General features: G+C 50.8%; 2 protein-coding genes, 4 non-coding genes and 1 pseudogene across 7 annotated transcripts; 4 read left to right on the top strand and 3 right to left on the bottom strand.

Annotated features, from left to right (window-relative positions):
• Positions 1–84: 84 nt before the first annotated feature.
• On the bottom strand, positions 85–158 carry TRNAT-AGU (transfer RNA threonine (anticodon AGU)). Its single transcript has one exon. It is a non-coding gene; the product is annotated as a tRNA-Thr (tRNA).
• Positions 159–412: 254 nt separating this feature from the next.
• TRNAS-GCU (transfer RNA serine (anticodon GCU)) lies at positions 413–494 on the bottom strand. Its single transcript has one exon. It is a non-coding gene; the product is annotated as a tRNA-Ser (tRNA).
• Positions 495–913: 419 nt separating this feature from the next.
• TRNAW-CCA (transfer RNA tryptophan (anticodon CCA)) lies at positions 914–985 on the bottom strand. The gene has a single exon. It is a non-coding gene; the product is annotated as a tRNA-Trp (tRNA).
• A 4,990-nt stretch (positions 986–5,975) lies between these two features.
• Positions 5,976–6,640, top strand: LOC118537144 (putative ribosome biogenesis protein RLP24 pseudogene; annotated as a pseudogene).
• A 2,839-nt stretch (positions 6,641–9,479) lies between these two features.
• Positions 9,480–16,316, top strand: TMEM107 (transmembrane protein 107). Of its 2 annotated transcripts, XR_013446001.1 has the most exons (6): positions 9,480–9,738; positions 9,922–9,989; positions 10,094–10,194; positions 10,944–11,040; positions 11,293–11,495; positions 15,913–16,316. XR_013446001.1 is itself a non-coding variant. In XM_036094543.2 (5 exons), exons 1-5 carry the CDS (start codon positions 9,652–9,654, stop codon positions 11,360–11,362), a joined length of 423 nt encoding a protein of 140 aa, XP_035950436.1. In that variant the 5' UTR covers positions 9,481–9,651; the 3' UTR covers positions 11,363–14,115. The 2 variants fall into 2 exon arrangements, 1 of the variants encoding a protein (XP_035950436.1); XM_036094543.2 differs by lacking the exon at positions 15,913–16,316 and having other exon boundaries at positions 9,481–9,738; positions 11,293–14,115.
• On the top strand, positions 11,977–12,112 carry LOC118537159 (U8 small nucleolar RNA). Its single transcript, XR_004917988.1, has one exon. It is a non-coding gene; the product is annotated as a U8 small nucleolar RNA (small nucleolar RNA).
• A 7,510-nt stretch (positions 16,317–23,826) lies between the features above and the next one.
• VAMP2 (vesicle associated membrane protein 2) lies at positions 23,827–25,504 on the top strand. Its single transcript, XM_078067897.1, has 4 exons — positions 23,827–23,941; positions 24,421–24,541; positions 25,011–25,169; positions 25,273–25,504. Coding segments are annotated over exons 1-4 (342 nt in total). The 5' UTR covers positions 23,827–23,939; the 3' UTR covers positions 25,333–25,504.
• Positions 25,505–25,518: the final 14 nt, after the last annotated feature.

Below are 25,518 nucleotides of genomic sequence, written 5' to 3'. Positions count from 1 at the left end.
CCAAAGGCTCCCGGTAGATTCCGGGAGGGACGGTGAGGGATCTGTGGATGCCCAGAGGCTCTTCGCAAAAGCAGTAGAGCGCGGAGGCACCGCTGGGATTCGAACCCAGGATCTCCTGTTTACTAGACAGGCGCTTTAACCAACTAAGCCACGGCGCCCACCGTCAGGGACTTGGCGCCTTCCTTCCTTGGCCAGGTCAGCTCTCCTGCAGGTGCGTGGATGCCTAGGTGCCCCCTGGTAACCAAGCTTTGGCCGTCCTGGAAAACAGAGTAGAAGGGACGAAAACCACGGTTGGGGGGTACCGCGGACTACCGGGGTGACGCGGAAACGGAATCGGGGCAGGTGAGAGATAACAAGAGAAATTCTTGCTTTGAGATGACAAAACTGAACCCCGGCTGCGACAACCGCACGCCGACGAGGATGGGATTCGAACCCACGCGTGCAGAGCACAATGGATTAGCAGTCCATCGCCTTAACCACTCGGCCACCTCGTCCGCCGAGAAGTGGCTTCCACTCTTCTCTCTGGGGCCTGAACTCGTCCTCCCGCCCGCCGGACCTGCCCACGTGGCGGACGGCGCGCTCCTCTCGGTCGCCGAGCGACCTTCCCGCCCGCGCGCGCTCCACCCTCTCCCCTCCGGGCCCAGCGACCCGCCCTGCGCGCCAGTCCTCCGGAGCCCTGCCCCTCGCCCGCGCTTGCGGGGCCCGGATCCGCGCCCACCAGCCCGCGAGATCTGGGCTCCCCCGACGGGGCGGCTCGGGACGTGGCGCCAGGGGCGCTCCCCGTCCGGCCCCTGCGAGGCGCTGCTCCGACTTGGGCGCCGGCGCTCGAGGGTAGGTGGACACGCCGGGGAGGGGAATAAATAAAAGTGACGGAAGCCCTAGCGGGGAAAAAAAAAAAAAAAAAAAAAAGAGCTGACCCCGACGTGATTTGAACACGCAACCTTCTGATCTGGAGTCAGACGCGCTACCGTTGCGCCACGAGGTCGGCCGGCCGGAGGGGTGGACAGGTCTCCCCATGGCCACTTGGCGGCCGGCCGGGGTCCCGGCGATCGAGGCTGAGAGCCGAGGGCCTTCCCGAGCTCCTAAGCTCCCGCGGCGTGAGGGGTGCGCGGTCCCTCCCGCCTCGTGCGTCCCGCGGGGCCCCCGCCCCCGGAGTCCTGCCCGCGAGCACCTGGCCCCGGGCTGTCCCCCGGGGTCCCCGGAGCGCACAGCCCGGCGGGGACGGGCGGAGGGAGCGTGCGGGAGCGCTGCCGGAGCCCCCCGCACCTGCGGGGCGCGAGCCCAGCTCCTGCAGCCACGCGTCTCCTCCCGGCTGCGCGTTCCCGGCGTCCGCGGGTCCTGCCTGCCCAGGCACCCGCCCAGGCACCCGCCCCTGGCTCGGAGACTCTGATTTCAAAGCCCAGCGGGTGATTTCGTCGCTCGTTACGGTTCTGGGGAGTAATTTACATGCAGTGACATACACAGACCTGAAGTGTGTGTTTTGGTAAATTTTTACAAATGCAACCCACAGCGCATTCAAGGTATAGGACATTTCCTCCACCCCCCAGAAAGTTCTTCCCTGCCCCCTCCCAGAGGCAACCACTGTTCTGATTTCGATCACGACAGACGTCAGCATGTTTTAGAGCTCCCCAGGTGAGATGGAGCTGGCAACTTCCAGAGAGGGGTACCGGAAGCTAGCAGAGACCCCCATTTGCCTCTCGAGCCGTTCAACAGGCCAACACGAGGAAAGAGGTCATGCTGTGTCTCCCTCCTTCCCCCAAGTCAAATGTCTGTGCATTCCGTACAGTGCCTCCCAAAGTCCTCAGGGACCACAGAGATGACCCCCCCCCCCCCCCGCCCCACGTCTCTCCGACGTGACTTTCACTGACTCAGGGCAACATCTTTAAGAGCCTTCTCCCTTGGTTGTCAGGACATTGGTCTGCTGACTTTCCCCTATTCCCCCCAATCCGTGCTCCCCGCTCTCTTTTTCTGTCCTTTAACCGCAGAGCTCTGTCACCACTTTCCCTGGAGTCAGCCACCCGTGTGCCCAGGGCTCCTGAAGCCTGCTCCCACCTCTGGATTCAGCCGCCCAGCACCTGCTGGACACCTTCACTTGACCCTGTCATCCTTCCTTCCCACTCCCTCTGCACTCCCAGCCAGTCTCCTCTTGACTCCTCCCTCTCCCTCCCTCCCCATTCCCAGTCCTCAAGTCCTGTCAATTCCATTTTCCTTCATAATTCTCCTGCTAGCTCTCATTCCCCACCCTCTCTTGCTGGATTATTGTAATAGACTCCTCTCTGATGTCTCTACCTCCGGAATAGCCAAGGAGGATCATCTTTTTAAAATGCGAACATAAAACCAGTGCCCCATCCCCTTCGAGATTAGGTCCTAACTTACTGGCCTGGTCCCCAAGGCCACGCACTTATTAAGTGGGCCCACATATAGGCTTTGCTACTTACTGGTCGTGTGATTTGAGCTCGTTGTTGAACCTCCTTGCGTGTCCATGTCCCCATCCGGAAAATGGTAAAGACTGTGATGGATCACTGTAGTAGTTTATTTGCCAAGACAAAGTGCTCAGAACCTCACTGGTCATAAACCAGTTATTATGGTTGTTATTAATATGTGGTCCTTGCCTGACTCTTCAGCCACCGCCACCTCACCTCCCAGGTGACAGCTACGGTGACTCGTTTATAGTTTCTTAAACACATTTTAGTCCCCAGTGTCTCTGTGCCACTGTCCTTCTTTATCTGGATGACCCTTAACATACCCTTCAAGACTCAATTCAAAAGCTCCCTCCTCCCTACTTCTCGCCCCATCTGGGGGAGGAGACCTGTGATGTATCTCCTCCAGGATAACACTTAAAGCACTATTTTAAACTGTTTCCCTCACCACACTCTAAGTTACTCAGGAGAAGGAAATATGTATTCCTAGCACCCCATACAATACCTGGAGTATAGTGTGTATTCAATAAACATTTGTGAAATTAAGGACGGATGGATTTGGCAAAAGCACTATGTGGGCAAGAGCCTGCTTTATAGAAGAAGGAGACATGTCTGGGCAGCTGAAGAGCATGGGGTGAGGTGGAAATTTTTGCTAGAAGGGGAAGTTGGGCCAGTGAATATGGTACCAGGGAATGTGGACTTGAGTTCTAGGCTCAGAAATGTTCCGTAGCAAGTGTGAGGAATTATCAGTCCAGGGTCACCATCCAGAGTATTCTCGGATGTTTAAATCTCCATTTATCCCACTAGTTTCCAAGTTTTAGAAACCAATAGATTATTCTGTCCAGAGCTGCATTGCTCAATATGGTAGCCACTAGTGAACTGAATTCAGTTCCTTAGTCCCACTAGCCACATTCCAAGTGTTCATTAGCCCCATGGAGCTAGCTGGCTACCACATTGGACAGAGACAATATGAAGTATTTCCGTCACAGAAAGTTCTCTCGGACAATGCTGATCCAGAGGCTGAAAGCTGGTGACTTGAGGCTGTTGCATGCTGTTGTCATCAGGGGTATTTTTCTCCCTCTTCATTTTTTTCACCGTTAAGTTGGATACTAACATTTATAACTGGAGTAAGAATCTGGATTTCTGGCCTCTCTTAAAAAAACAAAAACAAAACAAAACAAAACAAAAAACCCCAAAAAACAACAACCACAACAAAACTCCCAGAAACCTGGCAACACTGGATTTCTATCTCCTTCCTCAAAACAATTGCCTGAAGCCGAGTAGCTGCTGCCCCACAAAACCCACAAAAGATGTTAAATCTACCAGTTCACAATGATCCTAAAAACAACTAATTGGTCCCTTTTGGAGGATGGTAGGGAATCGACTTATTATTCTGAAAACTGGTAAATAAATGGGGAAAAAGAAATCACACATGTATCCAGCTTTTCCTATATGACCTGTATCTCAAGGTAAACGGGTGGATGAAGGCACATTCTTATTTATAGAAGAATAACAGGTGACAAATGCAGAAAGGAACGATGCAATTAAGACATCCCTGTTTTGCAACTCCTCCTGAAATAATGAAGCTAGGCAGCCGTGATCAATTAAACCAGTAGGTGAAAAACTGACGGGAATTTTATAATGCTTGCCTCAGTCTGACTACACCTGAATCCACTGCTCAGATCTAACACCGGAAAAAAGAGAGACAAGCAGTCAGGATGTGCCTCCTGATGTGATAGAATAAGAAATACAGGCCAACTCCCGTGATGTCTATTTACCAGAAAATCGAATGTGAGATTCATCAACCACTAGATCTAGCAACCAGTTTACAGGAAACACAGGACATAAAGGAACATGTGAAATGACAGGACCAGAGCACTGCCCACAAACGGCCCAGTGTCTTCATCAGAGAAATTGCAAGGAAGGGGAACAAGGCAGAAGAACCTAAGATTTACAAAAAAAAAAAAAAGAAAAAAGATTTAAGAGACACATCAACCAAGTGTAATATGTGGACTTCGTCATATGTCTATATGATGGATATTGGGCAGTCTGAGCTATTTGGTGATGCCTGGGATTTGCTTGGCAATAACCTAGTGGGGCTGGGAGGGAGCTGGGAATCTAGCTGCAACAAGGTTGGCAATGTGTTGGTAATTTTTGGAGCAGAATGGCAGGCTTCGAATGGGGTTCATCCTTCTATTTTCTTTATTTTTAGATATGTTTGAATTTTTCCATGATAAAAAACATTTCCCTGAGCTTTTCTGACCAGATCAAATGTTAGGACAGGTGGGTTCCAGCCCTGGAGCCGTGGACTCCACTTAGGGAAGGACGTGCCAGGTCACCAGCAGTACCTTCTGTGGCCACACGGTGGCTCTAACACTCACTTTTGTGTGACCTCTGTGGGGCAGGCTTCTGGGAACCAAGATCATGGAGAGTGACAGGACAGTCCTGAATGCCTGCTTACTGTTCATTAATTCATAATGTGAAATGTGACTACCCAGTTCTTACTATCTAGTAGGTTCCCTAGGCAGGAAGCCTATTATAAACAGAATGCCCCACACTTCCAGCTGTGGGAGCCCAATCTGTCATCCTTGACCCCTTCCTTTTCTCACCCACTCATAGCCCCATGTTTAGACCTTCTTATCTTTTAATGATCTCTTGATTCCTTACACTTTGCTCCACTTTCTTTATTCCACCCTGGTCCAATCTCATTCTGTCTGTCCTGGGATCACTATACAGCTTCTTCGCAAGCCTGCTACTTAACATCTCAAAATCGATTCTCCACATTGCATCCAAAGTCATCTTCTAGAATACAGACCTGACCAGGTCCCTCCCCCTGGCTGCAAGGCCATGCACCGCGTCTGCCCACCCCACCCCACCGCACCCTCTTCTCTTCTACCCCTTCTGTTACTAGCCTTCAGACATACTAGCTTCCCTTCTGTTCAGTGAACATACTGGCCTCGTTCCCACCTAAGGACCTTTGCCCTTGCTGTGCCTCTGTCTGGAAAGTTCTTTCCCCACATCTTCACACGGCTGGCTGACTCCTTCTCTTCATTCTGTTTGTTCCGGGACCTTGGAAAATCTTGCAAAAACAGGTCCTGGGTTTTGCTCACTTCCAACGGATGACAGTGTTTCTTTCATCTGTGAATAGTCACACTTGATCAACTGTCACTGGGGGAGGTTGGTTCTGACGGCCTGGGCTTCCCATTCCCAGGAGCAAAGTCTCATGAGTTATAGGCAGAGGGAGGAGCCCTTCAGTCCTTGCATCTTATCTGTGTGCGCAGAATGTTTTCGCGCTTACTATGCTGTGCTTTCCATGGTGAGCACATGGAGCCCACCTCTCATTGTATTTAGGATGTCAACACTGTCACTTGTTTTGAGGGTCTCATACTGATGGGGGTCACCTCCAGGGAGAGAAGCAGTGGGGTCCACTGTACTTTGCCTGTCCTGCTGAGGTGGGGGAGGTTTGAAAACATTTTCAGAACTTTAAAACGGTTCAACGGTTAAAGAGAGAACCTCCCCTACACACCTGAGAGCTCAGAAACCCGTGCAGGTGGTCACTTCCACTTAAGATTGGCGTCTGGTCAGTGGGAACCCACGCGGTTTCAACATGCGTATTGAGAAGTGTTATTTCTGTTCGGGCCCTATTTACCCCGGCCACGGCATGATGTTTGTCCACAACGATTGCAAGGTATTCAGATTCTGTAAATCCAAGTGTCATAAAAACTTTAAAAAGAAGCGGAATCCTCGCAAGGTCAGGTGGACTAAAGCATTCCGTAAAGCAGCTGGTAAAGAGCTTACAGTGGATAATTCATTTGAATTTGAAAAACGTAGAAATGAACCTGTCAAATACCAGCGAGAGTTATGGAATAAAACTATTGATGCAATGAAGAGAGTTGAAAAGATCAAACAGAAGCGCCAAGCTAAATTTATAATGAACAGATTAAAGAAAAATAAAGAATTACAGAAAGTTCAGGACATCAAAGAAGTCAAGCAAAACATTCATCTTATCCGGGCCCCTCTTGCAGGCAAAGGAAAGCAGCTGGAAGAAAAAATGGTGCAGAAATTACAACAGGATGTGGACATGGAAGATATTTCTTAAAAATCTCACTAACTTTCTATATTTGAAAATCTCTTTAGGAGACTAAGAACTTCTGAATTATCAATTTATATCTTAAGTAAGGTCACTCAAATGAAAGGTAATTAAAAATGCATCTCTCCTACATTGCTGTCTGTAAAACATCAGATATTATGGATGTTAGATTGCATCTCCATTGTTAAATCTTCGCTGAGAGTTTACATTTATGTAACTTGTGCAAATTCTCTTTGTAAATACGGAGTGAAGTGTGGACATAAACTGGTCCTGCCATTTGGATATGGCACTAGGCAGATTTGTGTGTGAACTAACGACAAAAATTCATGGCTAGCAATATGTACAATAAATTTTCTTTGCAGTAAAAAAAAAAAAAAAGAAAAAAAAAAGAAACCCGTGCAGGTAATATTTGATTACCATCCAATATTTTTGGAGTAAAAAAATACAGATACTTGGCTGAATCTCACTCTTTATACAAATAATTCCTCTGAAAAGTCTAAATGATTGCGTTTTTTATTTTATGGGTTTGGGGACCACATTGTCTCCATTATGAGATTAAGGCTGTACTGCCCTCTAAAGAGGTGGTTTTATAGGAAAATGTCACTGCATAGTTTCAATATATAGGAGTTTAACATGTAGGGACCACCAATCCAGAAATCATTCCTTCTTTTTATAAAGCAATTTAATGTCTCGATATTATAGAAGACCCAGAAGGAAACCTTAGAAAGGGTTATCATTTAAAACTTTTTATTTTAAATAATCTGGTTTACCGAAAAGTTGTTGCAAAAATAATACAGAGAGGGGCACCTGGCTGGCTCAGTCCATAGAAAATGTGACTGTTGATCTGGGGTCGGGAGTTCAAGCCCCAGGTTGGGTGTACAGCTTACTTAAAAAATAAATATAAGGGGTGCCTGGGTGGCTCAGCTGGTTAAGCGTCTGACTCTTGGTTTCAGCTCCCGTCATGATCTCATGGGTCATGATCTCTGGGTTGTGAGATCCGGCCCCTGTCGGGCTCCATGCTCAGCGGAGAGTCGGCTTGAGATTCTCTCTCTCCCTCTCTGTCTGGCCCTCCCCCCTTCAAATAAATAAATCTTTTTTTTTTTTAAATAAAGATCTTATTTATTTATTTGACAGAGAGAGAGACAGCAAGAGAGGGAACACAAGCAGGGGGAGTGGGAGAGGGAGAAGCAGGCTTCCCGCTGAGCAGGGAGCTCGATGTGGGGCTCAATCCCAGGACTCTGGGATCATGACCTGAGCCAAAGGTAGACGCTTAACTTAACGACTGAGCTACACAAGTGCCCCTCAGATAAATAAGTCTTTTAAAAATATACATATATATATAATACAGATAATTCCCATGTGCCTTTGAGACCATGTTCGCTCTAACATTGCCTCTCTGTCTCTATAGACACATATTTTTCTAAACCATTTGAGAGCAAATTGCAGACATAATACTCTTTTACCCCTAAAATAGTGTATATTTTCTAGCAAGGACATTCTCTTCCATAAAGGCAGTAGAATTATCAAAAATCAGGAAATTGACATGGATAATACTGATATCTAAACTAGAGATCTTATTCCAATTTGCCAATTGTTCCACTGGTGTCCTTCGCAATAAAAGAAAGTGTTTGGGGTTTTTTGTTTGTTTTTTTTTTCTGGTCCAAGATCCATTATATTTCTCAAGTCAAATTTGTCACATCTCTTTAATCTCCCTAAATCTGGAAGAGTTCTTCAGTCTTTGTCTTTCATGACCTTGAACAAACACCTCCTTGCTATCTCTTTGAGTTCTGAATTTTTTTACCTGGTTTTTTTACTAGTTTAGAAAAAGGAAATCTATTTATTATATCGGGGTCCTCAAACAGAGAAATGCGTTTCCTCTCAATTTTGACATTTCCTACAACAAAGTTGAAGACTAAATGACTCATTTTTCGAAGGGCCTTTCCTCGATCTGTTATTCTAGCGTCTCCCTTTTAAAAATATATTTATAGTGAATACCAATAAAAAAAAACCTAGGCCATGTTAAAAAAATATATATATATATTTATAGCACCTCTTACCCTGCGAATTTATTATTTGTTCGCATGTTTGCTGTCCATGTCAATCTCCCTGACTAGAATACAAACTCCAGGAAGGTAGAGCCTTCTGTCTTGTCAAGAACAAGAGCTCAGCACTTGCTGGCTGGTCAATGGGTATTTGTCGAATGGATTTAGAAATCAGAAATGCCCCCTGGGCGTGCGTGTTTAGCTTAGACCGGCCTCAAAGCACTGGGGTGGAGAGGAGGAAGAGAGATGATGTGGTAAAGGGGCCGGGGGGCGGGGGGGGGGGGGGGGGGCGGGGACGCTGTGACCTGACCCGGGGGCAGGGAGCTCGGCGAGAACTTTCCCTTCTGCAAGGATCCCAGCTGAGGGCCCAAGGTCAGTGAGGACGCTCACAGAGGTTCTTGGGCTGCAGCTGGGCCAAGTCGGGTGCCCACACTCGGAGAGAGAAGGAAATCCGAGCTGAGTCTGCGTCGCCGCCAGCTCCTTGCCTCCCGGGGCGCAGGGCTCCCTGCCCTTCCGCCCGGTCACCCACTCCCTTCCCCAATCGCGCCTCTCATCCACGGGGAGAGCTGGCCATTTTCTGCCCTCTGCGATCCCTCGCCAGTCTGAGCAAAGTCGTCTGGGGACTCGGTGGGGGGCGGGGGTGGTGTCAGAGAATCAAGGAAGGTTCCGGTCCGGGGTCCTCGGATACTCAGGGACCCCGTGACCATCTAATAAGTGACAGCCGAACAATGCAGGGGCATCCGCGTCTGCTCGGGCCCAGGGCAGTGGGGAGCCACGAGGAGGCGGAGGAGGGAGGGAGAGAGTGTCCCTGCCTTAAGCCCGCACGGCGCCCCTCGCGGCCGACCCCCGACTAGCGCCACCGACCGAGGCAGCCGCCGCCCGAGAATTGACTGCCCTCGCGAGATTTTCCGAGATCCGGCCGCGGCGCCTGCTGACGCGGTTGCCAAGGCAACTGGGCGGCGCCGGCACGAGCGGGAAGGAGGCGTCCGTCGAATTTCTGCTTGCCAGCCGGCGACACTTAAAGAGTGGCCCTTCCTGAGCTTGCAGCCCCACAGAGCGCGGCCTCCGCTGCAGTCGGCACCCCTGCCCCCGGGGGACCATGGGCCGGATCTCGGGGCTCGTGCCCTCTCGCTTCCTGACGCTCCTGGCGCATCTGGTGGTCGTCATCACCTTGTTCTGGTCCCGGGTAAGACCCAAGGCCACCCGCCTCCCGCCGCCCACCCCAATCCCACCTTAGGGGTGCTCCCAGCCCCTCCGCGCCCCTTCCCCACGACCTTACGGGGGCGAGTCCTCCCATCCCCCTCTGACCCCAGTGCTGCCCCGCAGCCCGCCCCTCTTTCACTTTCTTCCTCTCTGCCCTGCTCCCCAGGACAGCAACATCCAGGCCTGCCTGCCTCTCACGTTCACCCAGGAGGAGTATGAGAAGCAGGACATTCAGTGAGCACTTGGGGGGCAGGGGGGGCAGAATTCAGCAGTAGCGGGAGTGGAGAGGTCTTTGAAGAAGTCCAGGAGGCCTGAGCCAGCCTCTTTCCTCTCTGCAGGCTGGTGGTAGCGCTCTCCGTCACCCTGGGCCTCTTTGCTGTGGAGCTGGCGGGTTTCTTCTCCGGAGTTTCCATGTTCAACAGCACCCAGAGCCTCATCTGTATCCTTTTACGCACGGCCCGTTTCCATTTCGACTCCCTCCAGCCACTTAACTCGGCTTTTCTGGCACGATGGTGTGTGCTCTGGCGGGGGCAAACAGCCTCTCCAGTTGATAGATCCTCTTAGGCAATGTGGAAGTTTTAATACGATCTTCAATCGTTTGTTAAGCTCCCGCCATGCACCAGGCACTGGAGATCCCTAATGGGAGTAAAACACGGTTTTCCACCTTGAGGAAGAGGCAGATATTCAGACAGACATCTGTAACTCAGTGTGAGCATGTAAAGATATGAAGAAGTATTATGGAAACTCAGAAGAGACAGCAAAACAAATAAATAAATAAATAAATGAGAAAGACAGAAATGAGGAAGATGGATCAGGGAAGGCCCTTGACGCTTGAACTGTAGACTGGGAGGACCGGGGCGCTGCATGGTGATTCCAGCAGTGTATCAAGTCACTGTGAGCCTTCTTGTGTTCCTGGGGTAGAAGGGGAGCCTAGTCCTGGACCTGAAGGGTCCAGGCTAGCCCCTAGATACCGGCTATCTGGCTATCTGGCCCAGCTCTGTCTGGTCTCTACTCACATGGCTGTCCTAAAACTCAGAGAAGTCAGGGCTTGCGGGCTCTGTCCTTTGCAGCACGGTGAGGGAGCAAGGGGTGAACCTGAGTGCAGACGCCTGTCCCAGCAACGGCCTTTTCTGGCTTATCACTACCTACTGAACCAAAGGCTTTCCTTGACTCTGGTGCATTCCCAAGCCATTGGGGCTCACTGTACTGCATCTGTAACCCTGTCCTTTTTCATATTCGAGCGTTGGGAGTGCACCACGTACTGGTACATCTTTGTCTTCTGCAGGTACGGTAGCATCCAATGTTCGGGGATGGGGGAGGAAGGTTTATTCAATCTGAAGGTTCCCCCCACCCAGGGGATATCCAGGATATCCTCCCTGTAGGATATAGCAGAACCACTCAACATGCCTCTCGGCCTAATCTCTTGAAGTCCCCCTCTCCTATACTTTTGGGGTGGAGTCTCTGGTTTGGGGATTTGGGTTTGTTTTTGTTTTTGTTTTGTGGAAGGATCCTTGAACTCACCATCTACTGTCCACAGTGCCCTCCCAGCTATCACCGAAATGGCATTATTCGTCAGCGTCTTTGGGCTGAAAAAGAAACCTTTCTGATACCTTCATGACGGGAGCATAGGATTGAAGGTTGGAGGATCAAGGGACCACTCACCATTCCCGGAACAAGAAAGGCTGTCTTCAGTCCTCCCCCTCACTGCATTTGGTGGAGGATGTCAGTGTTCCTGTTAGGGTAATTATCACTCGAGTCTGGGATGATCAGCGTTTTATTTAGTGCTTTGTGATAAAATATATTTTAGAGTAAGATCAAGACTTGCGAAACGTTTAGGGGAGAATTGGGGTGGACAAACTACTAAAGAAACGGAAGGCTGTTTTCCAGCCTTGCAGACTGTAAGATCCTAGGTTTCGCTTTTATTTTGGTCATTACGGTAGCGTCTGGCGGAAGGAAGTAGGCGGGGATATGTAAATAACAAGTGCTGTCTGCGGTTAGGGTGCCAAGCTCGTGAGTGGGGCATTCTGGGAGGGATTAGTTTATCTTTTTTTTGGCAGCCAAATGGGGGGGATATGTTTTTTAATATCTGTAAATACATGTAGCAATAGAATGGAAGACCCTCGATAACTTCAGGTTGCTGGGGCTAGCGCGTTATTTACTCACCCTAGACGAAAGCGGCATCCTTCGCCCTGAGTAAGGAATACTCAGAATTCTCGGTTTATCGTCAGGTGGGATAATCCTTACCTGTTCCTCCTTCGGGAGGGCAGATCGGAACATGATGATTGGAGTTCGGATGATGCGTGATTAGCGTCTCTGTGTGGCTGGGACTTGCAACACCCCGGTCGCTCCTGTCTGATTCTGTCTGACGATCTGCCTTTTTGTGTGGGTGGAAACGGGTAGATTCTGATGTCCAAGTGCGGTGTAGGCGGCTGTAGGTGTTGTGCTGATGGTGTGTTTTGGGGGGTGGCTGCTGACCACTTCTGTACCTTAGCACGGCTTTTAGTGTTTGGGGGGGTGGCTGCTGACCACTTCTGTGCCTTAGCACGGCTTTTAGGCCCACTATATGTCACCTGTCCGGGATCTACGTCCAGAAGCGTTCTTGCGCGGTGGGTGTCAGGTCTGCGCCGTGTGTGAGCGCGCCCCCCCCCCCATCTCGGTTACTGTAGAGAACCGATGTGTGTGTCAAGTCCCTGTTCATGTCTTCCCGTGCTTGGTGTCACGAACTTTTCCTGTCTGTCCGTGGCAGGAAGGGCCACCTGCTCAGAAACCGGGGTACAGCTTCCGGGGGGGGGGGTGTCTGAGGGTCTGGTGAGAACCCAGCAGCTCTGCCTGCACGCCCACGGAGGGAAGTTACCGAAATGCGCTGTCGGGCGTGGTGCAGACGCGCCGGCCGTCTGGGGGGCTGCCGTGTCCCAGGATGAATGTTTTCAAGGCCCTATTTCCTCGCGAAGGTTCAGCTATGTGCAGGAAGGTTCTCTGTATTTTTCAGCCCTAAATAGTGGAGCCCAGGCCTTCCTAAATAAGCAGAAGGCATCCAGGGTGGTGTCTCGCACACCCAGACCCCCTCCCTACACGCCTGTCCCTCAGCCCTTCGTCCTGAGCGTGTGTGCATTAGGTGCTTACTGAGCACGGCGGTGGCTCCTGAGGGAGTCGTGGTGACCGGGCTCCGCGCTCAGCCTCGGCCATGGCGGACACTGCGGCTCGGGAAGACGAGAAGCACTTCCCCTGCGCCCGGGTACCGGAATAGCACGTCGTGGGAAGTGCCCCAGGGGAGGACTGCGGATGCTCGCGAGTGGAGACTACTTTGCCCAAGTGGGGGACTGAGGTCCCGAGTGTGGCTGCAGCAGAGGTGGGGGGCAGATTGCCGAAGCCGAGGACGGTGGACACCGCCGGCCGCGCTTACGGGCTGCTCAGGGAGGCCACATCCCGCGGCAGTCCGGCTGTCGCCCGCACCCACTGGTGTGCTGCGATGATTTGGGAAAGCCGACTTTGTCTTTCGGAAACATGGTGAGCTCTTGCACCACAGCTATTATCAGAAATTATGTAAACTCACAAATAAATTATATTTAGAAACAGAGGTAATACGCATTTAAATAAAATTAAATTTAAAAAAAACAGGTAATACTCAAAACTCATTACTTCCTGATTATTTTTTTCTGCTGCTTTTTTTAGTTTGTAGGAATTTTATTTTTATTGAGTACAGTTGACACACATGTTCCATTAGTTCCAGGTTCCTGACTATTTTCTACGTTTTACGGTTATGTGCTCTCGAGCTTCTTTACATTTATTGTACCTGTAGGGTGGAAGTGCTGTAGAAGGATTGGCTGCTACTTGTGTTTCTCTTCCCAGCTCGTATAGATATCAAGCTGGTGTTTTGAATTTGGCCTTGGTAGGAGTATTTATACCACAGAAATTGGCAAACGCAGCATATCAGGCTTTGTTGATTGTCTAGATTTAAGAAGATGATGGAGAAAATGTTAATAACGCAGGTTAAATTTAAAGATGTCACGTCTGTTACATTGTGAATAGCACACAAAATGGAGGAAATATCCCCCCAGATGTTGAAAACTATTGTCAGATTCAGCAAAGAAGTTTGTCAAGTCATTGAGGAACGAGTGAAGTCTCAGCGTATTCTCAGTGTTTCATTTTTGTCTTACTCAAAAGTGTAAATAAAAATATCAACCAGCATTCATACTGGAGATACCCCTGGAGCTGGGACACAACTCCATCTATGAAGTCATGGATACAAGGGTGGAATTTACAATAAAGAATATTGTATGTTTTATTATTACTTGTAAATCCTGTGTTACACATCCTTTGACTCAGTAAGATTTATAATAAACATTCATAAATGCATACTGTTTTTGGAGAACTGGTGGTGGGTTTTTTGTTTTTAAGATTTTATTTATTAGAGAAAGTGTGTGCACGAGAGCACAAGCAGGGGAGGGGCAGAGGGAGAGGGAGAAGCAGACTCCCTGCTGAGGGCTCAGAGCTCAATCCCAGCACCCCAGGATCATGACCTGAGCCAAAGGGAGGTCTAACCACCTAACCGACTGAGCCACCCAGGCGCTCCTGGATAGCTGGTTAAACATTCATCAGCAGTTCCTTGCATAACTTCACCCACCTCTTGTCCTCAAACAAATCTAGATGCTGCTGGTTTCCAAGTATAGGCTCTTTTATGTGAGCCCTAGTCCAGGGCAAAGACCGTGGGAGCAAGCTGTGGAGCCCATCCAGGGTTCAAAGTGCCCCTCCCCTTCTTGGCTGTGTGATTGGCAACAGGTCACTTAACCTCTCTGTGCCTAACTTCCTTCACCCAAACTCCAGAAGTAGGTTCTACAAGAATTTCAACTTTCCGTCTCTTAGTCCACGCCAGGGGCTTTGCCAGTTAGCATCAGAAATAGGTTTTCATTTTATTTTGAAGTTAGCTCATCAACCAGGATAAGCCAGTCACAGAAGACAAATACTGCTTGATTCTACTTCTATGAGGTACCAAGGGTAGTCAGAGTCATAGAGACAGAAAGTAGAATGGTGGATGCCAGGGGCTGAGGGGATGGGGATGAGGAGTTGTTGATGGGGTAGAGAGTTTCAGTTTTGCAAGGTGAAAAGAATTCTGGGGATTGGTTGTAAAATAGCATGAATGTACTTAACAGTACTGAATTGTACGCTTAAAAGTGGTTAAGATGGTAAATTTTATGTATTTCTGACAGTTTAAAAATTAAATAGATGATTTGGGGCGTCTGGGTGGCTCATTTGGTTAAGTGTCGGCTCAGGTCATGATCTCAGGGTCCTGGGATCAAGTCCTGCGTCAGGCTCCTTGCTCAGCGGGGAGTTTGCTTCCTCTGTCTGCTCCCCGTGCTTGTTCTCTCTCTGACAAATAAATAAAATCTTTGAAAAAAAAATTAAAAAATAAAAGGCCAGTGGGGGAAAGAAAAATTAGTCAATAAAGGTTATTAGAAAATTGAGTAGCACTGGGTATTTACCCCAAAGATACAAATGTAGGGATCCGAAGGGGTACGTGCACCCCGATATTGATAGCAGCAATGTCCACAATAGCCAAACTGTGGAAAGAGCCGAGATGTCCATCGACAGATGAATGGATAAAGAAGATGTGGTATATATATACAATGGAATATTATGCAGCCATCAAAAGGAATGAGATCTTGCCATTTGCAACGATGTGGATGGAACTGGAGGGTATTATGCTGAGCGAAATAAGTCAAAAAGAGAAAGACATGTATCATATGACCTCACTGATATGAGGAATTCTTAATCTCAGGAAACAAACTAAGGGTTGCTGGAGTGGTGGGGGGGTGGGAGGGATGGGGTGACTGGGTGATAGACACTGGGGAGGGTATGTGCTCTGGTGAGCGCTGTGAGTTGTGCAAGACTGTTGAATCTCAGATCTGTACCTATGAAACAAATAATGCAATATATGTTAAGAAAAAAAAAAAAGATAGCCGGAGGGGAAGAATGAAGGGGGGGGAAATCAGAGGGAGAGACGAACCATGAGAGACAATGGACTCTGAAAAACAAACTGAGGGTTCAATACCTTACACCACTATTACCAATAGATCAAAGGTGACTGTAAAAAAATACAAGCATAAAAGGACCGAAAGAAAACTTGACATTTTTAACCTTTTATCTTGACTAATTTCAGACCTACAGAAAAGTCGCAAAATGGTACAGATCTCCTCTATAGCCTTCATCCAGCTCCTCCAGATGTTAACATCTTGCGTGGCTGCGTCATGATTATGGAAACCAGGAAATTAGCGTTGTTGCCATACTATGACCTCATCGACAACTCTGATGTGAATTTTGCCAACTTTCCCACTAATTCCCCTTTTCTGCCTCAGCCTCTAAATCAGGATTTCACGGGACGGCTCAGTTGGCTGGGTGGCTGGGTGGCTCAGTTGGTTAAGCATCTGCCTTCAGCTCAGGTCATGATCCCAGAATCCTGGGATCGAGTCCCGCATCGGGCTCCCTGCTCCGCGGGGAGCCTGTTTCTCCCTCTCCTGCTGCTCCCCCTGCAAGTATTCTCTATCTCTCTGTGTGTCAAATAAATAAATAAAATCTTTAAAAAAGTAATAATAAATAAATCTGGATTTCACATGGCATTTACTTGTCACTCTTAGGCTTTTCAACCTGAGACCATCCCTCGGTTCCTTTTTTTCTGACTTTCACCATCTTGACACGTTTGGAGAGTCCTGGTGAGTGGTTTTGCCGAATGTCTCTCCATTTGGATTGAGGGTATGCATCTTTGGCAAGAATACCACAGCAGTAAATAGTTTGGAATGAAGAGGACTTTTCTGAGTATGAAAACAAAACGCAGAAGTCCTAAAAGAAAAGCCTGATGCATTTAAATATGGATTAGAAATGTGAAAAGTATGCATGGTAAAAAATCATAAGCAAAAGCTAACAGATAAATGACAGTCTAGGGAAAATATTTATAATTCATATTGCAGAGAAAGAGCTAATTTTGAAACATGAAAATCTACAAATCTATAAGAAATATACCAATAGGGCTCCTGGGTGGCTCAGGTGGTTAAGTGTCTGCCTTCAGCTTGGGTCATGATCTCCAGGTCCCGGGATCGAGCCCCATGTCAGGGGCTCCCAGCTCGGCGGGGAGTCTGCTTCTCCCTCTGCCTCTCCCCCTTCCTGTGCTCTCTCTCAAATAGATAAATAAAATCTTAAAAAACATATATATATACCAATAGTTCAATTATAAAGGACAGAAAAATTATATGGATATTTCACAGGAGAGGAAATATAAAGAACTCTCAAATAGATGAAAAGATGCGTAAACTCATTCATCGTAAGAGAAATGCAAATTGTGTTTAACTTAATTTGTAATGCCCAAAAAGTTTCATTAAGAGTTGAAAAGGGTATGGGTTTAAGGAAACAGGCCTCACCTCTTTGTTGGTGGGAGTAAAAATGGGTAACACACCCACAGAGCCCAATTTGGCAATAGTCACAGAAATCAAAAGCAATCAAAATCACCAATACTCCTACCCTTTTGACCTAGGATTTTCACTCCTAGGAATTAGCCCTGCATATTTGCACATAGGTGAAATGGGAACATGCAGATTATTCTTTACAGCTTTGCTTGAATTGGCAAACTGTCTGTCAACAGGAGATTGGTGGAATTATGTTACAATGTAATACTAGGCAGCCAGGAAAGAAACCACCTCCAAGAGGGGTCCTGTCCCTCCCTCCCCAGCTCAGTGGGAGGAGCGTGGGACTCTGGATCTCAGGGTCATGACTTTGAGACCCACATGGGGTGCAGAGTTTACTTAAATAAATAAAAACCTTAAAAAAAACAAAACCAATCTCCATATGTTAAGTGACAAAAGGACCTTGTGGAATGGTTCCTATGGTTTGCTTCCATTTGGGTAAAAAGAGGAAACCATGGGCCCTGCCCGTGTCTGGAAGGTCTGGAAGGAGGCCACGGTAACTGGGAAGATTGGTGTTGAGGACAGAAGCTGGAGGGGGGCAGGGAGACAGGGCAGGAGGGAGATTTTCTCCAGGTGCTCTTCTGAACTTGCGGAATCTTGAAGCACACGCATTATTTGAAAAGACAAAACTATAACGTTTTTAAAGAATGTGAGCCCGCAGCAGCTGATGTTCCCTGCCTGGAAATGAAGCTAAGTCAGAGTCCAGCAAAGCTTAGAAAGGGAGAAGCAGATTCCCGATGACATCACATGAATGCCTGTTTCCTGCTATTTCCAGTGAAGTTGCAGCACAGGAGAGCGCTCAGATTCTCCTTCTTGGCTGAAATCTGTTTGAGCTGTGTTGGCAAGTGTCTTGATTGTTACTTCCATCAAAGATGGCGATGTTTTGGGTTATTGTCTCTATTTCTCTTTTTTTTTTTCAGCTTTATTGAGGTCTAACTGACAAACACACTGTGTTTTGATGATCTTGCTTGTGTATTATTGTAGCTCCCGGTGCCCGCACAGTGCCTGGTGCAGTGGAATGAAAGAGGTCTCATCCCACCAATGAGGAACATGAGGCTGAAGGAGAAGGCCATTAACTTCACGCAGAGACGGAGATCTGGGGCTAGAACCCAAGTCTCCTGGCTGTCAGGCCAACTCACTTGACTCAGTCTTCATTGAGGGGTGCCTGGCAGCCTCAGTCCATAGAGCCTGCAATGCTTGATCTGGGGTTGTGAGTTCGAGCCCCATGTTGGGTGTGAGATTACTTAAAAAAAAAAAGCCAGCAAGTCTTCATTGAGCATCTTCTACCTGCCAGGCTCTGGACATGGTGTGTGAGATGGAGGGGAAGTAAGGATGTGGCCCCTTCCCCCACAGTCCGGAGGCCCCCCAGGTCCCCCCAACACACACAGAGGAACCTGTAAACCCCAGTGAGTCTCTAATGAATAGAGGATTGCAGTCAGGATTTGGGACCAGGAGGCCTCCCAGGTCCAGAAGACTGTGATCTGCCTCTGTCTTGTCATACCCACACCGGGCTTTCCCGCCACCCACGGTCCCAAATGCCCACCAGCCCAGACAGGGCTGTCCTCACGGGGAACAGTGTCCACACAGGCCCTGCCCGAACCCATTCTCCCCAAACAGGTGCCTAGGCACTCACCATTAGCAATCCATTTGCCTGCTCTGCTGGGTTGGCATTTACAACACTCCTAGCCAAAACCTTAGTCCACTGTCATTCATTATTCATTCGCCAGCCTTGTTTCTGGCACTGTGTTGTGGCACTTGGGCAGGGAGAACAGGGTAAGATGGTACCGCTTTATATATGTATGTTTCATACAAAAAAACTTTTCAAAGAGATATTCCAAATGTGAAAGAAAGTTGACTAACCAACTTACAAAGACTCCATCAAGGCATTTCTCTGCGCCTAGTTCTCCCCAAATGTAAAATCAAGACAGTACCCACCTCAAAGGATTGTCCTGAGAGCTGGTTGATCATGGGGACTATTTACAACAGCATTCCTAAGAGCACTGTTATAGGAGCAAAAGAATTGGAAACAACCTAAAAGCCAGCCCCTGAAGGACTAAACTGTGGTGAGCTTTCTGGCGAAATATGGAAGATTGGCCACGAGTGTTGTCCTCCCTTTCTTCCAAAACGGAAGTAAACAACAGGAGAGGAGTCAAAGATGGATACATCAACAAGGACCAAGAGACCAGAGAGACAGCAGTGGACAGGAGATTTCAACAGTGGCTGAAGGGGGGTGGTGGGCAAGCAAGGGCAGGGGGAGTCAGGACGTGACATCTGGAGATCCTGGAGGTCCTGGAGGTCACCGGATCCCCGGGTCAAGGCCTGGCTGAACCCAGGGGGTGGCTGAGAACCCAGATTCAAAGTGTTGAGACCCTTGGCGTTCCCTCAGCTCTTACACCTGAGTCATACACACCATCCCCCACATCCCGATTTTCAGGGAGGCTTTGGACTTGGGGACAGCAGGAGCACTAGACGTGAGGCTTGAGGCTACAAGCAGGAGCCCCCACCCTGCTCCAGATTCTGCTCCCTCCACATGCAGTGAGGGTGGGGATGGAGAATGGAGGATAGGCATCTCTCATAAAAACTGAACAGGCCCAGAGAAAGCCTGCCACCCATCAACATTTCGGAGTCGCCGTGAAAAGGCTTCCACTGTCCTACGGGAAAGCCAAGGGTCAATGAATGCTCCCCGCTACACATACACATCTTCCAATCAGCCTCTTGGTGGCTCCCTATTAAAGCCAAGGACCAGCAGACGTTTGAGGGAGGCCGGCAAAATGAGAAAGAGAATCCTCCCATATGTTAAAAAAAGCAATTAAAGGGGCGCCTGGGGGGCTCAGTTGTTAGGCGTCTGCCTTCAGCTCAGGTTGTGGTCCCAGGGTCCTGGGATCGAGCCCCGCATCGGGCTCCCTGCTCAGCGGGAAGCCTGCTTCTCCCTCTCCCACTCCCCCTGCTTGTGTTCCCTCTCTCGCTGTGTCTCTCTCTCTGTCAAATAAATAAATAAAATCTTTAAAAAATAAAATTAAATAAAAAAAGACACTGGAAGGGGGTCACCTGGGTGGCTCGGTCGGTTAAGTGTCCAACTCTTGATTTCGATTCAGGTCATGATCTCAGGGTTGTGAGATCGAGCCCAGATTTGGGCTCCATGCTGGGCGTAGAGCCTGCGTAAGATTCTGAGCCTCTCCCTCCACCCCTGCCCACACTCTCTCTCTTTCCCCCTCTCTCTCTCTCAAAAACAATAAAAATAAAAACAAACTGTAAGAGACAGAGATAGATACAGGGTGGGGGGGGGGCACAAGAAAAAAATAGCCTATAATTGGAAAGCTAAAAAAAAAAAAGGAAGGGGCTTAATGCATATAGTCTGCGAGCATTTGTGTTTTTAAAAAGAAAAAAGAAGCATCTATGTCTTTTTATCTCCACACCAACCATTCTGGAGGATTTACAATCAGCTCAGAATGAGGGTTGGCTATGTTATCATTCTTTTGTACCTTTGAATTCTGATTTTTGATTATGTTACCTATTACCGAGTTTAAAATCTAATACCGAATAATAAAAATATAATTATTATTGTCAGAGAGATGAGAGAAGAAATTGCATTTTGGGGAATGAAAAAAACAAATATCACAAAAACCTTTTTTTCCCCCCAAAAAAGGAGAGTACGAAAAACCTTCCAGGGCATAAAACAAAAAGACAGATGAGTTGGGGGGTGGCCAAGGGAACCTCAGCTTTATATCTAATGTTCTAATATTTTGCAAGGAGAATACAGTCACCTTAGTGTGTAATTAAAAAACGGAGCTCACGTGGAAATCCATGTGAAGCTCCTAGCTCGCGGAGGTAGGCTCCTGGGAGTTTCCTTTCCCTCCAGGAGCCCAGGGCTGGGCAGGCAGCCCCCAAGCCTTCCAGGACTGGAGGGCTCAGCCAGAGATCACAGAGGTCACAGGCCTTCATAGCTGATAGGGATAGAGGTGAGGCGAGCCCCTGGGTCCCTGTTCCAGGCAGCATTCCCGAGAGCGTGCCCCTTCTGCTCCTAATTAGAAGGCCTTGTCCTTACAAACACTGAGGGACACACAAGGTTTCTGAAATTAATTACTATGTGGTCAGGTTTGACTCATGCATGGAACGAGTTCATGAGCCAGTGTGGGAATGATCCGGCCCCATTCCACCCCAACGTCTAAATCCGCTGTCGTTTGAAGAGGAAAACATAAGAGAAAACGTTTATTCAAGTTTTTCTCCTGGGCCACCTACATCAGAGTCACCAGAGGTGCTTGTTAGAAATGAACTCGGGCCCCCTCCCACATCTTTTGAATGAGCCTTAGCAGCGGGGCCCAGAGATTTGGCCGCCGAACCCCGAAGCAGGCAAATGCAGAAGCCACTGTCTCAGTCTGCAAAGATATTACTCTATTTTTCTTTAGTTCAACTTCTATTTTGCGTCTTCATCCTACTGCTTGCAGAAAACATTCCCTTATCCATTTCCAGGTGAACTCCATCATCCCACGCCATCCCCTTCTCCTGCCTCCACCATTGATCTAAATTTGGGGAGTCCCTTAGCACCGTGGCATAGGGGGGCTGGCAGGGAGAGCCCTCTCTCTGAGATAAATCCTCCTGGGTCCCACCTCCGTGGATCAGACATGCCCTCGTTTCTACCCTCCTGCTGCTGCCCCCAGGACCCAATAGCCATGTACCAGCTTTCCAAGCCACGCTCCATGGCCCTGATTCCCCAAATGTGTTCTGGGTTCTGTCCCTTCCAAGTCCTCTGGACTTGGCCATTGGGGAAAATGAAGATCACTCTGAAAACAATGTCTAACATCTTGTCTGGTCCTCCACTAGCTGGTAGGTAGTGGGGTAGGTGGGGGTGGGGGCTCTGCCTGTTTGTAACTCCTTCCCCATCTTAGACCCAGACACTGCAGCTTTTGAACTTAAAAGCCTGGAATTTGGCCTCTTTGTTCTCTGGCTAGACAATAGAGTAGTCTCAGGGCCCAAAAGCAAAAGCTAGCACCGCACAGTGCCATCTGGGCCCCCAGACGAGAGCTCCCTTTTCACATAGGCTGAGCCACCCAGACATTCGGTGCCTGTGCACAAGAACCAGGGACGTGGCTGCCCCTCTGAGGGGGGAGGGAGCTGAGAGTATCTTATCTTAGATCTGCTGAGTCCCCACACCCAACACATGCTCCCTGTTCACTCACCTCCCCCAGACAGCTGGGAAATGACACCTCTGGTGGCAGAGCCAGTCCCCAGGCTTCTGCTGGGAGGGGGTGGGGCGCTGCATGGGGGAGGCTCTCACACCCTGGGAAGCCTGGGTGGGGGAGGGAAGAAGCTGGCTCCTATTTGTCTCAGACACCAAGGCCACCAGCCTCCCTCTGCTCCCCTTCCAGGGATGCGATGAGCACCCCTGGCCCAGGATCATGATCGCTCCCCCAAGACACCTCCTCCTTCACTTTTGAGGCTTGCCTTGACCCACCCCACAAGATAGGCAGCTCATCTGGTCCCATCTTGTCTCTGAAGTGCCAGGCCTCCTGGGGATGAGCGGACTGAGTGCGTGCAGCTGATGTTCAGAGGATCTAAGAGAGACCAGTCCGGGGATGGAGGGGGGCATGGGTAATCTCCTTCTACCATGTTCCAGATCAAGCCATTTAACACGTATGTAGTGCCTACAAATGTAATATATGTGCGGCCCGGAGATAGGACAGGAACTGGCCAAGGTCACACCTATGAGGTTAATCCACATGTAAAGTAGTACCTTGCACCTGGGTCCTGCAGGGGCAGCCCCTGCCTACTGTCTTTCCCCTAAAGAAAAACAAAACAAACAAGCAGAAAGCCCCCAAAGCCCCTTTCCGTCGCAGCCTGGGATCAGAGGCTGAGCCCTCCTTCTGTTGCCTGGGAGCTGACCCAGCTCTGGTGGCCGCTCGGCCACCACGTGAAGCAGCCCCACGGGACAGCCTCGGGCCCTCCTCCGTCGGCCTTAACCTTGCCCTGTCTCAGTCAAGCACCCCCGGTCTGAGCCCCAGTCGTGAGGAGCGGCAGCTTACACACTTTAGTGATTTGCTTGGGGTGAGGGGCCTGCCTCTTCTCCCTTCCTTCACACCCCGCTCCTCAGCGGCCGGGGGCCCCAGGGCTCCCCTGAGCCGCCCACCCGCCGGGCGGGTCGAGGGCACCAGCTCCCGCCGCTCTGCCCACTTCTTCAGCAGGGTCCCAGCTACCCGCATTGCCCCGGCGACCTGCACTTGCCCCTTCCCGCGCCCCCCGCCCCCGGCCACTGCAAACGCTGCAGCTGGTCGCCGGCCTTGGGGCCCGCGCGCAGCCCGAGGCCTTGGGGGGGGATGTGGGGTGCGGACTGGTTTACGGGTTTCGCGGGTGCGGGAGGACGTGGCCTGGGGCTCAGGGGCGCCGTCAGGGCCAGGGGCAGAGGCGTGGGGCGACTGTGAGGGCTGCGGCCCGACCGGGCGGGTCGGCGGAGGGTGCGGGGAGCCGCAGCGCCGGGTCTCGGGGCTCACCGAGCTGCGCCAGGCGCGGGGCCCCCGAGCTCCAGCACCCGGCCCGCCGCGCCCCGCCCCCACCGCCCCGCTCGCGACGCGCCGCCCGCCGCGCCCCGCCCCCGCCCGCAGTGCCCGGATGTGGGTGACGTGCGGCCGCCATCTTCCCGTCCCGGGCAGCCAGCGCCAGTCGGAGCCAGCGCGAGCCGCCGCCGCCGTCCCTGTCGCCGCCGCCGCCGCTGCCGAGCCGCCCGCCCGCCTCCCCCGCCATGTGAGTCGGCCGCCCGCGCTCGCACCGGGCCCGCCTGCACCGGCCGCCGCCCTTGGGAGCCGGTCTGGGGAGCGCCCGGGGTTCGGCCGGCGCCCGTGACTGCGCGCGGGCGGCTGGAGAGCGCCGCGTCCCCGGGCTGGCCGCGCGGGCGGTGGCCGCGGGAGGGAGCGGGCCCCGCGTCCTCCCGCCCCTGGCCTCGCCGCCGCCTGTCATTTCGGGTCGACCCCGGACCTTGTCTTTGAGGTCGCCCTTATTTGACGGGCGGGGAAACTGAGGCCCGGAGGGGGGAGGGGGTCCGACTCAAGGTCACGCAGCTAAGCGGCGGCGGGGCCGGACGGAGTCCAGGGCTCCCATTGGGTGGCCTTCCTCCGGGGAAGGAGAAAGGGAGGGACGGATGGATGGACAGGAGGATGGGCGGAGCCCTGGCTGCGGGGCCGGTGGCTCCAGGCCTCGGGTCTTAATCCGACCCTGCCCCTCAGGTCGGCTACCGCTGCCACCGCCCCCCCCGCCGCCCCGGCTGGGGAGGGGGGCCCCCCTGCGCCCCCTCCAAACCTCACCAGTAACAGGAGACTGCAGCAGACCCAGGCCCAGGTGGATGAGGTGAGTGGGGGGGGGGTGGCTGAGGCAGTGGGAAGGACCCTGGGGGTTGGCAAACCGGCGGGGGGGGGCCCATCGTGGGTTGGAGGTGATGAGCTTATGAGTTTGCGGACAAAGACGTACCCTGCCCCTTCCCTGTTCAGCTTGCATTTGGAACGGCCCTGGGGTGTTAGTCAGCCTTGATGGCCTGGGGCGGTTCAGTCCGGGCAGGTGTGGTCGGGTGATGGACAGGCTGCTTGAGGCTCAGTACATAGAGGGTGCTGCTCTGACGTCCGAGATGTCTGACTGTCAGCATGCCCCTGATGTGTGCTCCTTGCATGTCCTCAGGTGTGTTAGGCATGTTCTCTGTGTGTCCTTGGCATGTTAGCCTGGCAACATCGGGGTGCATGTTCCCTCTGTGGGTGCATGGTTGAGGAGTGCCCTCATTGAGGCGGCCTTGGCACACCCCCTGCCTCGTGGGCCCCTCCCCCAGGTGGTGGACATCATGAGGGTGAACGTGGACAAGGTCCTGGAGCGGGACCAGAAGCTGTCAGAGCTGGACGACCGTGCAGATGCACTCCAGGCAGGGGCCTCCCAGTTTGAAACAAGTGCAGCCAAGCTCAAGCGCAAATACTGGTGGAAAAACCTCAAGGTAAGGGTGGAGGCATGCAAGAGGGCTGGTGTGAGAACTAACTGATGGGTGAACGGGAGTGTCCTGGTCTGTCACTGACCCCCCCTCCCGCTCTCGCCCCCAGATGATGATCATCTTGGGAGTGATTTGCGCCATCATCCTCATCATCATCATCGGTGAGTAGGGCAGGAGTGGCTAGGGCCCTTTCTCTGGAGAGGTTTCCCCTTCTAGGTTTTGAAGGTCATTAACCTAGTTTTTACTATTCAGCAAAAAGCATATATAGCTGCCAATGCAGCTCTGATTCATCTAGAGCCCCAAACCTTGCTCTTCTTCAGCCTGCACTTTGCCTGGTTGTAGGCAACTTTTTTAA

Source organism: Halichoerus grypus, chromosome 2 (genome assembly GCF_964656455.1).
Source record: "Halichoerus grypus chromosome 2, mHalGry1.hap1.1, whole genome shotgun sequence".
NCBI classification, from domain to species: Eukaryota; Metazoa; Chordata; class Mammalia; order Carnivora; family Phocidae; genus Halichoerus; species Halichoerus grypus.
The sequence above is the reverse complement of the archived record's forward strand: the minus strand, read 5'-3'. Positions and strand labels throughout refer to the sequence as shown.